Raw genomic sequence first — 21,765 nt, forward strand, 5'->3', positions numbered from 1 at the left:
AGGGGCCAGGGGCGTCTGCACCGGAGCCATTGGCGGGAGCACGTCTCCCATGGCGTCCCTGAGGATGTCCCCCATCCGAGGAGATTTCATGAGCCTGAGGAACTGTTCAAAGAACCTGTCCTCACAGGCCGGATTGGTGGTGGGCGATAGTGACGGGGTAGCGAGGGGCTGCTGGAGCCGTTGCGTGTCCTGGCCATGGACGCAGCGGGAACCTGCCTTGCGCGAAGGAAGGGTAAGCTGTAGGTCATATACCTGGTTGACACCAGTCCCACCTTGATACACAATCCTCCACCTGCTGCCTTCTCTGGAGCGTCAACCGGATGTCTGGATTTTCTGGCACAGCAGCCATTTTGTCGAGCTGCTTTCCACTTGCCTGCGTCGTGTTGCTCGCCTCACTGGGCCCGCCCCTGTCCAGGACTCTTGAGTGTGGATCATGGAGCCTACCCTGTTACTTAGGCCGAGGCAGCGGTAGGCATTTCGCCCTTGGTGGATCTGCCGGTAGAACTGCATATAGGCACCCCCTCTGACATGTTACCGGTACTAGGGCATAGCCCCTCGGGTGAAGACCCGGTAAAAGAACCTTCCGGTCCCTCAGCACTGTCACCGGCAGGTTCTACTGACCCCTCGGCCTGGCGGCCGGTAGCTGATTCAGCCTCGGTACCTGTGCTGGTACCAGAACCTGAGCGGTCCCTCCCATGCGGGCAAGTCCCTGGGAAAGAGTCTCCCTTGTGGGGTGCACTGGAAAAGAGCGGCCCTACCATGGGCCTGGATCGATGATAGACAAAGTCCTTTAGGTCCTTTGGAGGCGATCTCTGGAAGAGCTCCCTGCACCTGGCTAGTCTGTTCTTCAGAGACGGTCAGGAAAGCACGTTGCACGCGGTACAAGCTTGCCAGCTGTGGTCTGTGCCAAGGCAACGTAGGCAGAGGGCGTGGGGGGTCTTAAGTCGAGAAGAGCCAGTTGCACGATGTACACCCCCTGAACCCTGAAGAAGTCGACATGCGCCAGGGAGAAGCGTGACGCCGGAGGACACGTACCTGAATGATAAAAAGATAAAAAAGACAGAAGAGAAGAAGTATCCGCGCGTGGAATTACATGGCCGAATACAAACCCAGGACACTGATGAATTCGGCCCCTTCCCGTCGGTGCAGAAAAGGGGACTGAGGTGTGGCGCAGAGGGCGGAGTCAAAGGGAGCGCATGCTCCAAGGCCGCACCCCAGCGCACCTCTAAATTCAAAGGGCTAGCAGGTTTTTTTCTGGTGAAAAAGGTTCAGTCTCTCGTCCCTTGGAAGGGACGCCCATGCAGTATGGAGGAAAGGGTATGGGAAGTAAGAGTATATCTTTTTTTTTTTTTAAATGCCCTTTCGTCTGCCGCTGTTTATTTGGATTTGGCTGGCTCTGGACCTAGGGTACCAGATGAGAAAAGTTGCACTGTTTTAAAACATGCTACAAATATTACAATCACAGCCTACTAGATCACATTCCAACAAGGAATGTTGCACTGTTGAAAAACATAATATAAATGTTACAATCACAGCCTACTAGTTCATATTCCATTAGTAAAATGCACAGAGATGAGAAGACTAGTTCAGAAGGAAGTTGTGTAACCCTTTGACTGTTTTTCAAAAATTATCACAACCTTATTTTCAAGTTATGCAACAGCTAGCTATTCAATGTAACATCGATTAAAGGAAGGTGTCCATAAGTGGGAGAGCAGAATACTAATCAATCTTGATGATCAGATATAGTAGCTCCATAAAAGCAATGAACAGTAACATACTTTTGATGACGAAGGAACGAAATACCAATAGCCTCTCCTCCGGAAAGGGTCTGCCATGCCCGTGATGTAATCATTCTGGAAAGATAGTGCATGCCTTAGGGCTTCAATCTCACGCAATAGGTTTTCCATACTCCCAGAGTTATCTGAAAAGGAAAGACATTTACTCCATAAGTATCTTCCTAATGTAAGGAAACAAAAAACAACTTTGCTTTTATCACGGTTAAGAGATGAGTTTTAAAGGGTTAATATCAGACTGCACACCGACTTTTAAGATGCATATTCCAGGTAAAATACGTGCTGCTTAAAGGTTTTTGTAGATTCTAAGACCTTCATAAGGTCAAGGGTTATATGTAGTATAAGGTTATCCCAATTGTATAATTTAACAATATTGTAGGAAACCAAGTAGTTTTGTGTCTGTACAGAGGAACACAAATGTATGCAGTTTGTATTTTGTAAGGTCAGGGAACACCAAAGTGACCCACTGTTAGGCAAGACTGGATGTAGTAACCACGTGGGAGACTACACAAACCTTGTCCTCTTCTTGGTCATAGGTAACCCACCTATTGTTATAGGTCTATACTACACAAGTTGGTAGAGTGACTGAGCAGCCAGACTTCTCTCAAGAGCAGTAAATGTGAGCTGTAGAGAGGTTACATTGAGATTCAGAATTAGAAGTATCCAAATAACACTTATGCTCAAGGTTTTCTATTAAAACAATAATTTAACAGTCAGTTTTAAATAAGCCTTCTTTAGAAATTGTAATTAAGAATGTAAAAAAAAAAAAAAAAAAAGGGCAATAGGCAACAATAAAATACACTTCATAACACTTCCTCAGATTTAGGTTAAGCAAGTAGATACCCTTTTGGAATGTCACACACACACTTCCTACACACTGAGGTGACTTCAATTGCTAGGACACTGGACATCGATATATCACTTGTGACACTTAATGCAATACGGAGGTTGTGGAAAAGGAAAAGGTTAGGATAGGGAGAAAAAAAAGGTTAAAGGGTTCTCAGAGCATGAGAATACTTTGCAATTTCCCAATGAAGTCTAGGCTAGAACTTTCCAGCAATACAAGTTAAACTTATGCACCACCTACGAGGGACAGTTAAAACCAAAGGCAATGGGTCAGAAGTGAGCCAGGGCAGCCACAGTAAATGTACACAATGTCTAGGGAGCTGAGGCACTTCTTTCAAATAGCACAAAAGTCTTGCACAATGTTATTTAGAGAGATTGTAGAAAAAGAATCACTTGTAGGGCCACAAGCTTGTGAAGGGCATAACTGGAATCTGCAAAAAGCAGCTACTGCAAGTCTCCAGTGAGAACAAGCAAGCTACAGACAAAAGAGGCAAGTACTATACCCCTTCTGTCAAGACAGTACCTTAGGTTTGAAGAAGATCCAGCTGGTTTCTGTTCTGGTGCAGTCCTGCAGATCCTGGTTCCTGGGCCTCAGTCGTGGGGACAAGAGGGAGGGCGCCTATAGGACTCCGGCACTGCACTTTGAAGGTTGGCGTCAGCGACAGGCTCGCCAGATCAGCAGCACTTTGCGGTTTCAGTTAACGGTCAATAGCACCACTGCAGTTCTTGGGCACTTGATGGGCTTCCCTTGCTTCTGGGGTCCAGCACTCTTGAGGTGCCTCAGGCTTGGGTCGTCCTGCTTTGGGATGGTCTTCTGGAGCTTCCTGAAGGTCTGGTCCGGCTTAAATACGATGCACTCGATTCTGGTGTTCCTGACCCCTGGAACTCGGTTCCAGCAGCAGCGAGGAATTACAGCCAGCAGGGAAAGGTGTTCCAGTCAAGTTCATCTTGGGGTCGGTTGGTCCCACCAACCCAAGGGAAGAAGTTGTCCGTTCCGGGATTCTCTAGTCGATACGAAGTTGGAGCTTCAGCACTGCAGCAGGGCTTCACCTGGCCAACCAAGGGTCCAGGAGGGTGCAGCAAGCTTCTCTTCCAGTTTCTTTCTTCGGATGTTTTGTCCAGTGGTCAACTCTGCCTTCTGTTCAAGAGTCCTCACCTTTTATGCAGGTTTCTCCAATTCATGGACAGTCTAGCTGTCAATCACACAGCAGGGTGGCTGTCCTGCAAGCCAATCACCACTGGGTGCATTCAGGTAACCAAGGAGACTAAGGACAGGAATTTTCGGCACCTCCTTTGCTTCCTTCCCTGTCAGACACACTGGAGCGAGAGGTGGGTCTCAGCACTGAAGCCCGGCAAAGGCAAAATGCACAAAAGGGTTAAACTTAGATTGGCGTGCAGAGTAAACCCCACGAAAGACCTCACAAGCAAGAAATGGAGAAAAAAAGACCGGGACCATTTTGACAAAATGGTCAACCATGGGTGCTATACTGCAGCTGAGGATTCAGCCTGTGGTAAGAACGCACAATGGTAGGAAAATTAAACCACTCCCACCAGCCATTAATTGTAGTGAGGGTAACAAAAAATGTTACATGAATAAGTAGGTATTTCAACCTTATGAGAAATCTAAAGGACTTCTCTGTGACACTGCACTGAGGGTGCTGTGTGCCACAATACAAAAGGTAGCTGCCTATAGAGTTTGTCAGACTCAAAAACCAAAAGAAACAGAGTCCAACTCAGATCAAAAATACATGAGAGAGTGAGGAAAAAGGTCTCGCTCACTCCAGGGTAAAAATGTACAGTCCTGAAGTGCAGCAAAAGAACTGGGGGGTCTCTAAGGTTGAAGGGAATTAGCCAGAAGAACAAGTTACTTTCTTACCTTGTAACGTTCTTTCGATGGGATGTTCCTCCGACATATTCCTCATCTTTGATGTTACCCATTCCAGCTTGCTGGCCTCAGAAATTCTTTCAGTAGAGGGCGCTGCGCATCGACATCCCTCGTGTCGGTGTCCCTCCACAGCCTCTGTATCAGCGCCAACGTCATTGTGCGTATAAATAGACTTGCGCAGCGTCCCTTGCTCAGTTCCGTTTTGAAGCTTAATATTTGCTGTGCATGTATTGGTCATCGACCTTGAAGGAGCGTAAGCTGCAACTACAAGGGAAGTTTTACTGCGGGGATGGATGGGAGGGGCGATAAGGAATACGCGACAAGGAATACGTCGAGGAACATCCCATCGAAAGAACGTTACAAGGTAAGAAAGTAACTTGTTCTTCGAAGGGATTGTGTCGTCCGATGTATTCCTTATCTTTGATAGACTCCAATAGCAGTGGTATAAAAAATGGAGGTGGGAGTAAAATTGGAATATTTCCCTTTAAGACTGTACAGAATGTAACGCAGCTTTCCCAAATCTTGTCTCCTGGCTAGAGGAAGAATCCAGGCTATACAATTTTGTAAAGGTGAGTGCGGACGACCATGTGGCAGTCGCACATATGTCTTGAATCGGAACCCCTCTTTGGAGAGCTGAAGAGGCTGCGATACCCCTGGTTGAACGAGCCCTAAGATGTTGAGGGGGTTCTTTCCCAGCCAATTTGTAGCATTCTAGAATGGTTAAAATAATCCATCTTGAAATGGTCTGTTTCGTGATTGGCAATCCTAATTTGTGTCCTGCATAACCTACAAACAGTTGGTCTGCTTGCCTTAACCTAGCAAGCCTGTTGATATAAAAACTCAAGGCACGCCTTGGATCCAGCCTATATAACCTCTCTTCCTCTTTCCCTGGGTGGGGAGGAGGATAGAATGAAGGTAAAGTTATTTTCTGAGTATTGTGCAATTCAGAGACCACCTTGGGGAGAAAATTAGGCTTCACTTGTAAGACAACCTTGTCTTGATGAAAGATTGTATGAGGAGGTTTGCAAGACAGAGCTTGTAATTCGTTCACTCTTCTGGCAGATGTTAGAGCCACGAGGAAGACTTAAGAGTGAGAAATCTTAATGAACAAGAATGGAGTGGTTCAAAAGGAGTACCCATCAGAAAATGTAAGACTAGATTTAGGTTGCACAATGGAACTTGGAAAGGCTTTGGGGGATAGACATTAGTTAACCCCTTCAGAAATTGGATTTCCAGGTGTATTTTGAAATATGAAGGCTCCTCCGCAGTGCGCTTAAAGATTGACAGCGCTGCGAGGTAGCCCTTGATCGTACCAACTTGAAGACCTGAATTTGCTAAATAGAGTAAGAACGATAACACCATTGGTGTACTGCATGAAAAGGGTTCAATATTCTTTTCTCTACACCAGCTGCAAAATTTGTTCCAACGGCAGCGGTATAAAGTCTTTGTTGCTGGCCTTCTAGCTGAAAGCAACACCTCCATGACGTCATCCGGGACAGCCCAATCCTTGTATCTCAACCTTTCAGAAACCAAGCGTGAAGGTTGAGGGTTCTGATGTCTGGATGGAGAACCTGACCTCCCTTCTGCGAGAGAAGATCCTCTCTTTGCAGAAGACGAATCGTAGGTCAGATGGACATGTCTAGAAGGTCCGGGTACCACGTTCTCCTGGCCCAATCCGGGGCAATTAGGATCATGGCTTTCCGGAATCTTCTCAACCTCCTGATCATTTGAGGAATGACAGGGACTGGAGGAAATGCATACAGAAGTGGAAACTCCCAGTCCACTACGAACGCGTCCTTGAACAAAACTGATCGCACTTCTTGTTGATGCTGGTGGCGAACAGATCCACTTGAGGGGTTCCCCAAAGGGTGAAGATCTCTTGAAGGACTTCTTGAGCTAGCTCCCACGTGGGAAACTATACTCTGCCTGCTCAGAGCGTCCATCGTCAAGTTCTTCTCTCCGGTTAGGTGAACTGCCGAAAGAGAGATTCCTTCTTGCATTACCCAAAACCAGAGCTGCATTGCCTCTCTGCACAGTGGCAGTGATCCTACGCCTCCTCTTTTGTTGAGGTAGTGCATGGCCACTGTGTTGTCCGTCATTATCAGGACATTCTTTCCCTGTATTGATGGCAGAAAAGCTTTCAGCGCTAGTCTGATCGCTCTCAGCTCTAATAGGTTGATGTGTAGTCTGGACTCCGATGGAGACCAATGACCGCTGATGATCAAGTCATTGGCATGGGCTCCCCACCCTGTTATTGAGGCATCCGTGACTACCGTCATCTCCGGTCATGGTTGCCAAAACTGTTTTCCTTTCAAGATGTTCTCCCGACAGCCCCACCACTGAAGGTCTCGAGCCACTCTGTCCGGGACTTGAAGGAGATCTGACATTCTTCCTGAAAATTGCGACCATTGGGTTCTTAGTGCCCACTAGAGGGATCTCATTCTCAGGAGAGCCTCTGGCACTAGGAAAATGCAGGATTCCATGAGGCCTAGCAACCTCAAAAAGTCGAAGGCTGGTAGACGTTGGGCATTTTGAAACTTGTTGACCATCTGCAGAATATCTTGAGCCCTCACCTCTGGTGGCGAGGCTTCTTCCAGGGAAGTGTCCAGGACTGCTCCAATGAACTGGAGTCATCTGTGACTTCTTTAAGTTGAGGGAGAAGCCCAGCTTGTGAAGGAAGTGGCAGACATAATCTAGTTGGATCTGAGCTTGTTCCGAAGATACTGCTCTGATCAACCAATCGTCCAGGTAGGGGTAGACGTGGATCCCTTCTCTCCTTAGACTTGCAGCCACTACCGACATTAGCTTGGTGAAGACCCTTGGGGCGGAGTTCAGCCCAAATGGCAGAACTCAAAATTGATAGTGAGAGTTGCCAATTGCGAACCTCAGGTATTTCCTGTGTTTGAGATGGATAGGCACATGGAAATAAGCATCCTGAAAGTCTAGAGATACCAACCAGTCCTGAAGCTGGAGGGCCTGAAGAATCTGAGAAAGGGTTACCATCTTGAAGTTGTCTTTCCTGAGGAATTTGTTCAATTCTCGCAATTCCAAGATGGGTCCCAGTCCTCTGTCCTTCTTTGGTACTAGGAAGTAGGGGGAATACCAACCCTTGTTCCTCTCCGCTACAGGTACCGGTTCTATGGCACCTTTCTCCAGCAGGTCTACAATCTCCTGCATAAGAAGCGGGTCTGGAAACTTCAAAGAGTTGTTCCCCGGTGGATGATTGAGGGCTGTGTAGGAAGGGCAGGCAGTAACCTTGGGCAACTATCCAATGCCCAAGCATCTGACGTAATAGCCTGCCATTCTGCCAGATGTTGAGTTAACCTGCCCCCTACTGGTGTCTGGTGAGGGGAGACGAGAGGGGTTTAGAAGCGGCTGACGCAGATGCCGAGGGTAAAGTGGCACCTGCTGAAGTGGCATTTGTACCTTTTCCCCGTCCACCACGGGTGAATCGTTTCTTGCCCCTTTGAGCTGGCTGTCCTCTGCCTTTTCCGAATGCTGAGTAAAAGGGAAAGGACCTACCCCTCAAGGAGGCTCCTGAGGGGCGGTTCGGAGTCTGTCGGATTGCAACCCCAAGAGATTTCGCTGCTGTCTTGGATGTTTGTAATCTTTCCAGGCAGTCCTCAGCCTTCTTACCAAATAAAGAAGTGCTGTCAAAGGGCATGTTAAAAAGTCTGGCTTGTACATCTGGAGCAAACCCAGACTTCCGCAACCATGCACATCTGCAGATTGTGGTACTAACCGCCATGGCCCTGCTGATACTGTCAGCAGAATCAATGCCTGTTTGAAGGGACTAGCACATTGCATCTTTTCCATCCTTGATGATGTTTAAAAATGCTTCCCTTTCTTCTCCTTCTGGGAGACAGTCAGCCGCAGATGAAGCACACTCCCAAAGTGTATGGCTGAATCTTGCAAGCGTGCAAGTGGCGTTAATAGATTTAAGCGCCATGCTACATGCCGAAAATACTTTTTTTGACATAGATTCAAATCTTTTATCATCCCTGTCCTGTGGAATAGTAGGGTATGCAGATTTACTGTTTGATGAAGTTGTTGCTTGTGCAACCAAACTCTCTGGAGTTGGATGTTTGCTCAAATATTCAGGATCTGTAGCAGATACCCTGTATTTAGCGGAAAGTTTCTTGTTAACTGCAGGGATAACTTCAGGAGTTTCCCAATTTGCAGAAATTTTTCTTTGCAGAGCAGTATGAAAAGGAACTGGATCCTCCTGTGGACCTTTATCTAAAATATCAGTAAGGTCATACTGCTGAAAAGAAGGTGTAGGTGTAGACCACCCCATGAATTCTATTATTCTGGCCATCAGAACCCGTTAAGGGGTCTCAGCATGCTCCCCAGGGTCTGGTTTAGCAGACTCTACTTCTGGAGAAGTATCTAAACCATTTGCCTCATGTAGGGAGTCTTGAAGGTCTTTTAATCTGTTCTCTTCAGAGATTAATTCCTCTGGCATGGGTGTTGTGGTCCTTTGTAAACCAAAAGGTCTCTCATGGTCGGAATCCCCCCCTTACTCATATATAGAGGACAAGGCTCTAAAGTAGTCAGACCTAGGATATGGTTTAAAACCCCTTTCTAGAGCAGAAGGAGGCAAATTGGTCGAGAAAATGTTGAGGTTCTTGACGTGGAAGTCAAAGGCTTTGACAAACCCAAAAAGAAAAAGTTTGAAAAGACCTCGATGTACTCGAGAGGATCGGGATCCTACTCGGTGTCGTTGAAACGTCATGGTCGAAGTCCTCGACACCTCTACTGTCTAAGATGTAGTGACAGTTGTAGGTCTGTCTTTTATCAGAGTCGACAGTGGCGTCGAAGACTGCGTCGACGCAACCGATTTATGCATCGACGGGCCCTTTGACAGAGGCGTCGATGACACAGATTTATGAGTCGAAGAAGCCTTCGACGACGATGACGCAGTCTTACTGCCTTTACTCGAGGGTTCATGACGCTCTTGGGTAGTTTCTCTCGCCGGGTGCAACGACTTGCGGCGCTTTGATTTTTCGGGTCTTTCACCCAGGGTATCACCTTTAGATGTCTCCGAGGGGATCCAGGCCGCTTTCTCGAAGACGCTAAGCATTTTCTTACGGAATTCCTCCCACTTAGCTGGAGAGCTGTGTTTCGTGGCGCAGGTGACCCTTTCTGGGGAGACAGAGGAAGACGAAGAAGAGGGAGGTCTACGACGCCTCTTCTTAGAGTTTTTTGATCTCGAAGACTGATGGGAACTGCTTCGAGACCTTGAACGGGAATGTTTCTTGTGTCGACGAGGAGACGAATGTCTCGACTCAGCTGAAGAAACTTTCGAGGGAGTAGAAGTTTTAAAGCTCTTACCTCTCTCCAACTTCCCCTTAAACTCCTTCAAGACTTTCGCCGTCATGGACATACAGTCCTCGCATTCCAAGCAGTGATGCTCCGACCCCAGACACCACAAACAGATCCTGTGAGGATCCGTTTACAACATTTTCTTCCCACAGTCACAACACTTTTTGAAACCGGACCGTGGGGTCGATGGTTCGGATGAAGAAGCCATCGTATTTAGATAATATCTTCTAAGAATAAGCAGAATCTTCCTGAAGAAAGGAACTGAGCGTCACGTTTCCGAGGCCCACGAAGCGCGGAAAAACGGAACCGAGCAACGGACGCTGCGCAAGTCTATTTACACGCACAATGACGTTGGCGCCGAGGGACACCGACTCGAGGGACGTCGACGCGCAGTGCCCTCTACTGAAAAAATTTCCAAGGCCAGCAAGCTGGAATGGGTAACATCAAAGATAAGGAATACGTCGGAGGACACAATCCCTTCGAAATGAGAATTCTAACACACAATATCCTTTTACCTGCATTTGGGGATATTTTATTCCTGATAAAATACGGGTGTCAGTCATCCCACAGACTGCGTTTGGGAGTGTGGGCACTCCCAAATTGTCATTTTCTTTCCATATTTTATTTTGCATCTCATTATACGCTCTTCTCTCCTTTACAGACACTCGATTCCTAGTACAATACCATGTTTGCCATTTCGTCTTCCCTTCCATTTATTCCCGAGGACTATATACCTCCACCCAGCAGTTCTGTCCCTCTTTCCTTTCTCTATTTGTTTTATTTCTGCACTGTGTCTCCCCTTTCACCCTCCGTTTGCCAGTTGCAGCAATTATCTTTTTTTGTATTCACTACAGCTTCTCCAGTTTTCTAACACTTTTCTAGTTTGTGCCGGCATTTCCCATCTTTCCGCTCTGTGTATACGTGGCAACCATGGAGAAACTATCAACCCCAGCAACAGAGACGGCAGATGCCTGTTGCGTCCAGACACAGAGGACAAAGTGCTAGATCATTTGAAGTGCAATCTTCAGACTATACAGTGTCCTGACACTGAAAGACGTGCCCAAGAGTGCCCAGAGGACACAGAGACCAAGATCCCAGGAAAATAATCATAAGAGGCTCACAGGCGGAGCCTCACAGAAGCCATTGTGTTTCCACGGTAGCTTAAGCATTCCTTGCAAGGAACACAGACACGAGACACAATCAATGGCCCAGAAGAAGGCAGTTCCATCTCAAGCAGAAACATCAATGGACACAGCAGTTCAAGTGCCCAACTGTCCACAGAACACCTAGAGGCCAACTCCCTGACGTTGACCTAAGGATTGGTCACTTTCCTGTCCGGCAATTGACCCTGATGAGGTCTTGTTTAAGGACACATATCCAGTACTTCAAAACTAGATTAGGAGCCAACATTGCGATTAGTTCTATGTTGTTTGCTGCTGTGTACCAATACAAGATTTGATTGTTCTTCATCCGTTACATGATAAAGACGACTCCGTGTTTGTATTCTTGCTTAGTACTCACATCTATTTGAAAAAGAACAGTTTGTCAATGGAAATGTATTTAAATGAAATACTCTTTTCAAGTACTTTTGTATGTACTAATTGTAAAAATGAGAAAACTAAATAATATTGAAATCCATCAGCTAATTAATAAATGCTGAAAAAAATGTTTTAGAAAATGCATGTGTTTTTTGCAGGATTGAATCAGCAGTTACATCTGACTTACAAGAATGGGAAGTTTGTGAAGATAAAATATATGTGGCAGAACGCCTCTGTATTGCATAATTTGTAAGCCCTGTGTCCTCCCACTGTTTGGGATGTCTCCCAAGTTACCGGCATTTCCCATCTTTGTCAAGTGTCTATCTATTTTCTTTCTGCATTCTTATTTCCAATATGTTTCTTATGCCCAATATGAGCAGAGCTCCTCTTGTGTAAAAAGCAATCGACAGACGAGCATCAGCTCACCCCAAGTTCTATCATTGAGGACAAGGGAGGAATTGGTGTTAAAATGAGCAAACTATTGCCATCAAGTTACTGTGCATTTAACTCAGCTTGGTTAACTCCTCATCCATTACACTTGCTTTTTCTCGTGCTGCCTCTTGTTCATCTTCGATACAAGTAACAATTCTGTGGTGGGAACTTTACAAGCTTCTAAAAATAAAAAATATATATAAAAGTGAAATGGCAAGTCGAGCACTTTCAGCTAAGCACTCTAAGTGCTTTTTATTTCTCACCCTGTGTTAGGAAAGATTTCCCTTTTTGCAGCTTTCCCTCCATTGACATCAATGGACCGCACAAGACCCTAGCTTTTTGCTACGGCTTGAACCATAACTTGGGAAGAAAAGTAATTTTGCTTTACTTCCCTTGCTCCGCTCCTTTTTTTGGGGTACTGGTCAGCACTTATGGTTACCAGTGTAAGGGGAACTCTACCCCATGCAAGATTCCTGTGCTTTAATGTAGCCAACATCACCATAGCGTGACGTGCTGCAAGGGTAGTATGTAATAACAATTTTTTTCTCTTTTTTGATGTGTCCAGGACAGGATGGTGGCAGCAGATTCTTTTCTACCGTTTTCTTAGTGCAGTCATGTGCACATTTGTTTGTTACCGCATAGTGCTATTTTGAATACCATATACTCACAATGGCGTGACATGTGGTTTTCCCCCCTTGTTTGGCCATCTTGTCCCTTGGCCTTCTTCCTGCCCTCTCGGGTCAGTAAATACCATTATGGCAGTCACCTTTGCAGGTTACAAATTGGAGTTCCTGTGCAAAGTTGTGGTGTGTGCATCCTGGCTGGATATGGTGAATAGAAGTGTTTTTTTCCAATTCACATTCCAGCAAGGGGATGTCTGTTTCTGGGTAGATGAGGGGCATCAGGGGGTCTATGATTGGACAGCGCTTGCCAATTTTAATGGTGCAGGCTCTTGCCATAAGTGGGCTCAGGAAACCACCAGCTCGAATTTGGAATAAAAGGAGGGGTCCTGCAGCCGTTCCCAGATTGTCACCTGGAGCCAAGACCACGAAGAAGAGTAGCATCATGCTGGAGACTCGGTGACCCAAAGACGGCTGCTGAAGATGAGCATCAATGCCTCAAGCCAAGTCATGATGAGGCCCTGCCTCTCTGAAATGATACACAGAAGACTTTAGGCACATATAAAAGTAACGAAAAATCCCAAGTGTAAAAAGCTGGGTGATACAAAAGTATCCCGATTGCGCTGCATTGCCAGATGCTGTGTGCTATGTTAAAATGTTACAAAAGTCTAAAAAGGTTGAAAAGGTAAAAAAGCTAAACAGTTTCCCAGTAGTGATAGTCTAAAGGACTGATACGTGTCCCCATAACAAATGAGTGAAAGACAGGGGAAGTGAGGCTTTAGGCTTTACTTCCCCTCAAAAAGTTACAACAGGTTCAAAAAGAAAAACAAAAGCAAAAAGATTGGGGGTCCATATAAAATATGGAGGGAAAGCTGCCAAAAGAGAAATCTTTCCTAATACCGGTGTCAACCACTCCCCCTCCCCAACCATAGGTATTGTATGGGTGTAAGGTCCACTCCCCAAGTCTCCCTTGTCTGGTCCTCATTGGTGGAGTTCTGGCCAAGGACCCCCTATAAACTCCCAGGGTAACCGCTAGTGTGGTGGGACAGAGAGCACCCCTCAACCGCATCGGTTTACCTTCTATCCTGTTAAGTACCTAACATCTGGAACTTTTTTTGCCAGTACTTGCTTTGTGACTTAAGATTTCCACTCCCTACACAGGTACTTACCTGGGACATTGGCTCTTTTAGAGGCACTAAGCCCAATTACCTGGTAGGAAAGGACTTCTTAAGTGATAGAAGCCTTATAATTATAAGGAAGGGTACATATGTTTGATTGCATTACACTCTTTATCACTTTACTGCCATTATTTTGAACTACTGCTACTTTTAAGGGTATGTTTTCCACTTTCACAAATGTGAATACATATTCACAATAACTATTTTTGGGGACATTGCAATTCGTTTTCCCTGAAGTGTAAGGTACTGGTATTTCTTGCTAAAATGTATCTTGTCTTTTGGTCACCTCTGGCTAGGTTTCAGAATTGTTCTGTTATGGACTCTGATGTGTGCACAGGTCTAGAAATGATGTGAATGTTAGTGTTGGCATGTGATCCTATAAGACTATTGTAGCTGTTCTAATGTCTGGCTCCCTTTCCTTCCCATCCCTTGTCTTTATATGTGAAGTGCTTACCACCAGGAAGTGGACCCAATATAAAATATAGTGTTGCTTATTTCAGAACACAAAAGTCCCATAAATGTTCATATCCATAAATCCAAACCTTAAAAATGATCAACACAAATGTTAAATCTGTTATATTTTTCGGCTCTAATCTTCAAGAAAGCACTGGCTGACCTCCTTCCTCTCTGAACGACCTTCCCAGGTTTAACTACGCCCTTTTCTCTCCCCCATCTCACTCTCCACTTGTGGTGTCCCTCAGGGCTCTATTCTCTCACCTTGGCTTTTCAACATCGACCCTGCATCCCTAGCCCATTTGGTCTCTGCCTTCTCTCATAACGTCTAGTGTTATGAGGACAACACAACTCTCCTTCAAGCTTCCCTCTGCCGCCTCCTCTTCCTCTCTCATACCCGACTGTCTGCTACTCAGGCGCGATTATTTATTTTTGCATTTATATAGCACACACAAACCCTTGGGCATCAGGGCACTTGTGGAAACCAGTTACATGTGGCCCGTAGGCAAGAAGAGTACAAGTAAAAAAAAAAGAGTGAAATACAAGTCTTGGAGTCATGATAAACATATACTGGTTGTATAGCTCAGGGATGACGTTATATATGGTAGATGTAAGTTCAGTAGCCTTGAGTTACAGAGAGGGTACCTGGATAAGGAGGGGTCAGCCTGGTTTTTCATGCTCTGAGAAAGACCTAGTAGGATTCTTCCGCTCTCAGAGCTGGTGGGAGAGAGTTCCATTGTTCTGAGGCCATGACCGGAAAGGTGGAGCATCCAACACCTTTGAATTTGGGTTGCACTAGTCTGTGGGTGTATGGTGTTCTAGTTGGCCTATACATTTTAGGAAAGTAAAAGAGGGGCTGATTTTGAGATGCACCTGTGTGTGATGGTAAGTGTCTTGAATAGGATTATTTGACGGATAGGCAGCCAATGTACTGCTTTACAGGAATCCGATATGTATTTGTTTCTAGGTAAGTTCAGGGCAGCTCGTAGGGCATTATTTTGAATAGTCTGAAGTTTACGTAGATTGTGTGAGGATGTGCCAGAGAAGAGGGCGTTGCAATAGTCAAGCCTTGCACCTAACTACTGACTGGACGATCGGCAGGCAGCTAGCCGCTGAGAGAGAAGGTCTGGCGGCATTGAGGAGTTTGGTGGAGTATGCTGCTGAGGAGGAAACGGCATTCACTTGGCAGGATAGGGAGAGGGTGGCGTCTAAATAAACTCCTAGAGTTTTTACGGCAGGAGAGGTCAAGTTTTTTTTAGCAAAGAATGGGGCCCAATTAGGAGAAGTTCTGTCTTTTCATTGTTAAGGCAGAGGCCATGAGTGGCCATCCAGGCTTGATGGTGGCGTGTGTGGTGTTAAGCATGGTGGCGTCATTGGTGTAGGTGTCAGAGAGGGGGAGGAGAATTTGGGTATTGTCAGTGTAGTTGGTATATAAAATGCCCTGAGAGCACAGGAGGTCAAAAAGAGGCTTAATGAAGATGTTGTAGAGTGTAGGAGATTTGCATGACCCTTTGGGGAACTCCACAATTGATAGGGGCCGGCGCTGTACAAGCATTGACAGAGAAACAATTCATAACTCTACCTTCTAGGAAGGAGGTTATCCATGATGCAGCTGCTGGGCAGAAGGTAGCTGCTGCGGTGAGGTGATGGTATGTTGTTCTCAATTAAATCGAAAGCTGCGGACATGTCTAAAAGGAGCAGACATGCAGGCTTACCCTTGTCTCTGATCTCATCCATTTTGTTCTTGAGATCGAAGAGACCAGACTCAGTGCCTGGCCCGGACAGAACCCTGACTGGCAGACACCTAGGATGTGGTTTGATTCTAGATGACGTTGAATCTGGATATAAGATGCTCTCTTAAGTATTTTCAGTAGGACTAGTACTGTGGTGATGGTTCTGTAGTTATTAGGTATGGCTGGGTCAAGAGAGATTTATTTTTCAGTAGAGGTAAGACCCAGGCTTCTTCAAAGGCTAGAAGGGACCTTGCCTGTTGTGAAAGAGGCATTGATGTATTCAGGATGATTGGGGCTAGTGTTTCCGCACAGTCTTTGATGAGTAGGACTGGGCAGACATTCCCTTTACATCTAGAGGGCGTAAGGCTTTCCAGGATGTTCAGGGTATCCTGGGTGGCTATTTTATTAAAACGTCACTGCGGGGTGTCAAGTGTAGTGACCTGGTTGGCTGGGGTGTCGAGACAGGAGCGTTTAAGGCTGGTATGTTTGTGTTTGGAGAGTATTTTTTTGCTGTAGCATGCCAATTCTATGTAACATAGCATTCTGTATGCTGGTACACCTGGCAAGAGTCTTTATTCTGGGGGGAGTCAATGGGGGTCTGGGGTTTCCAGTTCTCCGAGGATGGTGAATAGTTCTTGCGTGTCTGAGTTGGCATTGGCTATTCTGGTGTAGAAGGTGGAGGCGTTGGCGGTAACTATTGCTTGTTTGTATTGTTTAGCCAGGCTGGTGGAGTTATGTTTGAGAACATCGGTGGGAGTGTTTTTCCAGGAGAATTCTGCAGATCCTTTTTTGGTTCTGAGGTTTGCAAGCTCCTGGGAGTACCAGGAGTTAGCGTGAGCTGTAGGCGTTTGCTTTTTTAGGGACTAGAGGGGCAATAGTGTCAACAGCAGCAGTAAGTGTGCTGGTGTAAAGATCTGTTAAGATTTGTGGATCAGATGTGTTAAGGGATTTGGGTTTGAGAGTGTCAAGGAGAGGTAGTAGATTGTCTTTGGTGAGTTTTCTAGAGCTACGGGCCAGAGACGGCGGTAGCCACTTGGCGGGGGGTTTGATGTGCACAGCAAGAGGGATGGAGAAGGTAATGATGTGATGGTCAGACCAAGGACAGGAGTGCTGGATTCAATAGAGATATTACAGCGGAGGTTTGCAAGCCATAAAGAGTTTGCCCTTTAATGTGCGTACGGTTGTTGATGCGTTGACAGAGGCCTACGGCAGTTAGTGAGGTGGAAAGAGGTGGCATGAAGGTCAGTAGGGTCATTGAGGCCGAGATGAAGATCGCCTAGGAGGGTCACTTGTGAAGAGAGCTTTATGTTGTGGCCTAATGTCTGGAGAAGGTCTTCCTCAAAGGAATTGATGTAGCCCGGTGGGCGATAGACAATATGGATAGTAATGGTATTGGTAGGGGTGGTGGTCAATTTTAGTGAGAGGATGTCGAGGGTTTGTTAAGCAAAGTGTTGAGTTGCCTAATGTGTAGGTGGTCTTTGGCTATGAAGGCAGTTCCACCACCTCTGGAGTTAGGCCCTTGGAAGGACGCCCATGCAGCATGGAGGAAAGGGAACGGGACGTAAGAGTATATAATAATATGCACCTTTCTTAGTGCTAAATCCCTTACACCTTACCTGTGGTACAGAGCGCAACCAGTCAAAGGGAGTGGAATATGGGAGAACAAAAACAACAATCTTACTAGGCCCAGTGACATGGAGAACGCGCAAGTGTATGGGAAAGGTAAGAGGGGGAAAGTGCGTGGAAGGGAGGAGAAGTGGTAAGTGCGAAACAGATGAGAACAGAATAAATAATAAGTAAAATGAATAAAGGCGATAAACAGTGATGGTGCAGCCAGCAAGTGGCAAGTGCTAGGTTAGTCAGATAGGGTATATCTGATAAGTGCAGAAGAAAAGTGGGAGAGGGACTGTATGGGTACAGATACAGACCCCAGTGCAAGGGCTGGCCCAGAGGCAGTGCAGGAGGGTGTCAGGGTGAGCAGGTACCTGGGCCCGAAGGACAGAGGGTGGCCAGGTGCAAGAGCCGAGAGAGAAAACAGATCAGCAGGGGAGAAGAGGGGCGAAGAAGAAGGTCTTGAGGTGCTTCGGGAACCAGAGATGGTTCTCATGTTTCAAAGTGGCTGTGAGGCTGTTCCAGAGGGAGGCCACAGTCGAAGACAGATCTACCCCCAGCTCGTTTAGTTGAAAAACGACTAACCCTGAGGGAGTTAGAAGTAGAGGAGTGAAGGGCTCGAGAGGGGAGGTATTTACGGAGGGATAGTTGAAGGTATTTTGGACCCAGGTCCCAGAAAGCCTTGTGGACAATGCAAAGGGTTTTTAATGTAATCCTTGCATCCACTGGGAGCCAATGAAGGGATTTCAGAGCTGGAGAGATACGATGCCTGGGCTTGAGGCCAAAGACAAGTCTCGCAATCTTGTTCTGGATTAGTTGTAAAGGGGAGAGAGTGGAGGCAGCTAGATTTAGAAAGAGGCTGTTACAGTAGTCCAACCTAGAGAGAACCAGAGCTTGGGAGACAGTGAGCTTCTGGGGGAAGGAGAGCAAAGGCAGAGTACCTCTGAGGAAGTGCAGTAAGAAATTTGACTTTTTAGAGACGTCAGAGATGTGTGCAGAGAAGCAAAGTGTGGAGTCGAAGATGACCCTGAGGTTCTTAGGCTCACAGGTAGGGGTAGGAGGAGGGCCAAGGGAGGCCGGCCAGAGAGTGAGGGGAAAGGATGGTGAAGGTGTACCAATGCGGAGGATCTCAGTCTTGTTGGCATTTAGACAAAGATCGTTGGCGGCACACCAATTGTGAATGGCGATTAGGCAATCAGAGATGAGGGAAGGAGAGGAGGCGGCTGAAGGAAGCCTGCAAATGAGTTGGGTCTCATCAGCATAGCACTGGAAGTTTGAGCAGAAAATGGAAATGCAGTAGGCGAGAGTTGCCAGGTATTGGTTGAAAAGCCAGGGCGAGAGGTTAGACCCCTGGGGAACACCACAGTTAGAGAGGGAGATAGAAGATGGGAAGGACCCAAGTTGTACGTGGGAGGGTCGATCAGAAAGGAAAGAGGTCAGCCAGGCCACAGCCTGATCGGTGATACCCTGGTTGTCACAGACGATTGAGCAGGGTGGTATAGTTGACCGTGTTGAAAGCGGAGGAGAGATTAAGTAGGACGAAGACAGAGGGAATGTGTCCAGGTTGGAGAGCAGGTCTTCACAGATGTTAAAAACAGCAGTTTCCGTGCTTCTGGCAGCTCTGAAACCAGATTGGTGGTTATGGAGAGAGCCAACAGAATCAGAATGAAGGTTAAGCTGAGAGATGCCTAGCTTTTCCAGAAGCTTACCCAAAAAGGGAGTCATGGAAATTGGGCGATAGTTGACACAAGGGAGTGCTTCAGAGGGGAGGGGAAAGATCCAGAGGCAAAGGCGAGGGTATCAATGTGGTCCTTCATGGTTTTAGAGGAACATAGATCGGACTTGTCTAGCAACCTCATCAGGTGAGAAAAGAGGAAAGGAGGAGAAAGAGGGAGGAGGGGTAGCTGAGGGAGGGTCAGCAAGCCGAGAAGGAGAGGGGAGAGGAGGGTGACAAGATGTCCTCTGGGGGTGGAAAGAAGGTGGCAGCAAAAGCCTCGACTGACGCACGCTACATGGCCCGGATGTCTGAGAAGGGGGGGGCGGAAATCTTGGGCTAGGCTTGGCTTGAGGAGATGGAAAGAGGAGAGGAGGCAGTGATCACTCCAGGAGAGAGGAGTGGTGAGGGCAGTAGAGAGGGGGAGGCCAGAGGAGATCAAGACATCAAGTGTGTGACCAGCAGAGTGAGTTGGGCCGGAGGGGAGGATGGAGAGGAGAGTGAATCGCAGAGGTCGCAAAGGGGGGCAGATGAGGAACAGGGAGAATCCAGATGGATGTTGAGGTCAAAAAGGAGGAGGAGTTGAGTTGTTGAGGCCAGGGGGGAGGAGGAGAGGTCGGTCCACTCAGAGTAAAGAGGTGATTTGATCAGGGGGCCGGTAGAGAGTACTAACAGTAAGAGAGTGGCTAGGTGAGAGAGAGAGAGCCTGCAGACAAGGCATTCAAAAGAGGAGTAAGTCTGAGTGGGGATGATAGAGGCAGGAATCCACTCAGGGAAGATCAGGGCTACACCGCCTCCAGCCGGTTGGAGCTGGAGGCGGAGAGGATTTGTAGCCGTCAGGGAGGAGGGTGTCAAAACCTGTGACAGAGCTGCCCGTGAACCATGTTTCGGTAAGACCGAGGACATCAAGGTCAAGTTCTTCTAGTAGGTGGCAGATATCAGAGGAGTATTTAACAGCCGAGCGAGAGTGGCAAGATGATGAAGGTTGCCAGCCTTAAAGACCTTCCGGGGAGGGGTACAAATCAGAAGTACGCCCTGCGAGGTGTGGAGGGAGCTTGAGATGGGGCAGAGGAAGAAGGAAAGGAGGGAAAGGTAGCCAAGAGAGGACAGTAGGGTACAGCTGGAGATGAGAGTAAGTTGATGAGGCGAGGGAACCACCTATCAAAGAGGAGGTTATTAGCCAAAGGAGAAAAGGCTATTCCAATATGGCTCTATTCTTTTAACTAAATGTCATGTAAAGACTGGCTGCACTAAGCAGAGATTAGTTACACAACGAGTCATAGTGTTCAGCCCTTCCACTTTGTCAAACGCACGAAAGGTATCTTTTAAAGGGTGTGCAAATAGGGTGACCATTGTTGGACCTGTGGGCAAGTGGCTTCTGTGTTTAAGGTCTCAAACATAAATCACCGTACCTGAACTGTTGGAAAAAGTTTAAAATTAAAGCCATAACCAAAGTGGAGACTCTTGACATAACCATAACATCTGTTGAATACGCAATTTGTTCTGGAGATTAGAGCATTATTGTGTATGTAGTCTAAACATATTTGTTTTATCTTTTGCAAATGAAGAACAAATGATCTATGCTGATGCAGGCTTAATTATTTGTATAAAAGGAGATGCTGTGTACTATTCAGGCACTTCACTTCTCCACTCTCCATGAAATACTGGTCGTGGTTGAACCTCAAGTCTGCTCGAGTGCATGCTATACGCAAAATAAATCTTACCTTGCAATTTAGTCTCAGATACTCTTCTTTTTTTCAATTATAGCACTTAGAAGTCTCAATAGAAGGTCATAGATGTCCAGAGCGTGGGCAGGGAGAGAGCACGCGTTCATTAGGGCCAGGATGAGAGCAGGTTTGGTAGGGTTGTTGGTCCCTAGGTCTGATATAGGCAAGGCCAGGGAAATGAGGGTAGAGGGGTTGGTAGGCAAAGTGGTGGCAGTAATAGTTTTGAATCGAGGGTGTGCCCTTGGTGATGATGCGGCATGGAGGGCAGTGTCTAAGCTAGTCAGGCTGGCATCTGAATATATGGTGGTTGGATGTCCGTTCGCCGTGTAGAGATGGGGTGCACAATGTATGGTAGTGGATGTGTGGCTGTTCCTTCTGGGGGTGGTGTATGTGAAGGGGGATGGTTGCACTTGAATTAGTATAGGTAGCCGAGGCTGCAGTGAGGATAGTAGCGTTAGTGGGCGAGGCGGTAATGGGACACCTATCAGCATTTGTAACTGATACATCAAGGTGTGTAAGAGGCGCAGTTGCGGGTATGCCAATGTTAGACGTGGTAGCAGTGGGGCACATAACAGTTGTGGCGGCAGTGGGACACACATCAACAGTTGTGGCGGCAGTGGGACACACATCAACAGTTGTGGCGGCAGTGGGACACACATCAACAGTTGTGGCAGCAATGGGACACACATCAACAGTTGTGGCAGCAGTGGGACACAAATCAACAGTTGTGACGGTTTCAAGATCAATAGGGGGAGCACCTGCAGAGGCAGTCATCGAGGCAGTAGTGACGTTATGCCAATTAGGTTTTGTTGCAGAATCATGGATGGCAGCAAGAGCGTTAGTGAGCATAGTGGCTGGGTTGTCGTTGAGCAGCACAGGAACATGGAGGACTATGGGCATAGGTGAGCGG

The 21,765-nt window shown here is 46.9% G+C and overlaps 1 protein-coding gene across 4 annotated transcripts in view; it reads right to left on the reverse strand.

Annotated features, from left to right (window-relative positions):
• The window catches only part of CNTRL (centriolin), a 1,220,196-nt gene that overhangs the window by 588,692 nt on the left and 609,739 nt on the right, over window positions 1-21,765 (reverse strand). For all 4 annotated transcript variants that reach the window (XM_069609523.1, XM_069609522.1, XM_069609524.1 and 1 more), the window contains one exon: window positions 1,779-1,921. In XM_069609523.1, the coding sequence (XP_069465624.1) occupies window positions 1,779-1,921 (143 nt within the window). The remainder of the gene's footprint in view (window positions 1-1,778; window positions 1,922-21,765) is intronic.

This window comes from Ambystoma mexicanum, chromosome 8 (assembly GCF_040938575.1).
Source record: "Ambystoma mexicanum isolate Mex_15411 chromosome 8, UKY_AmexF1_1, whole genome shotgun sequence".
NCBI lineage: Eukaryota > Metazoa > Chordata > Amphibia > Caudata > Ambystomatidae > Ambystoma > Ambystoma mexicanum.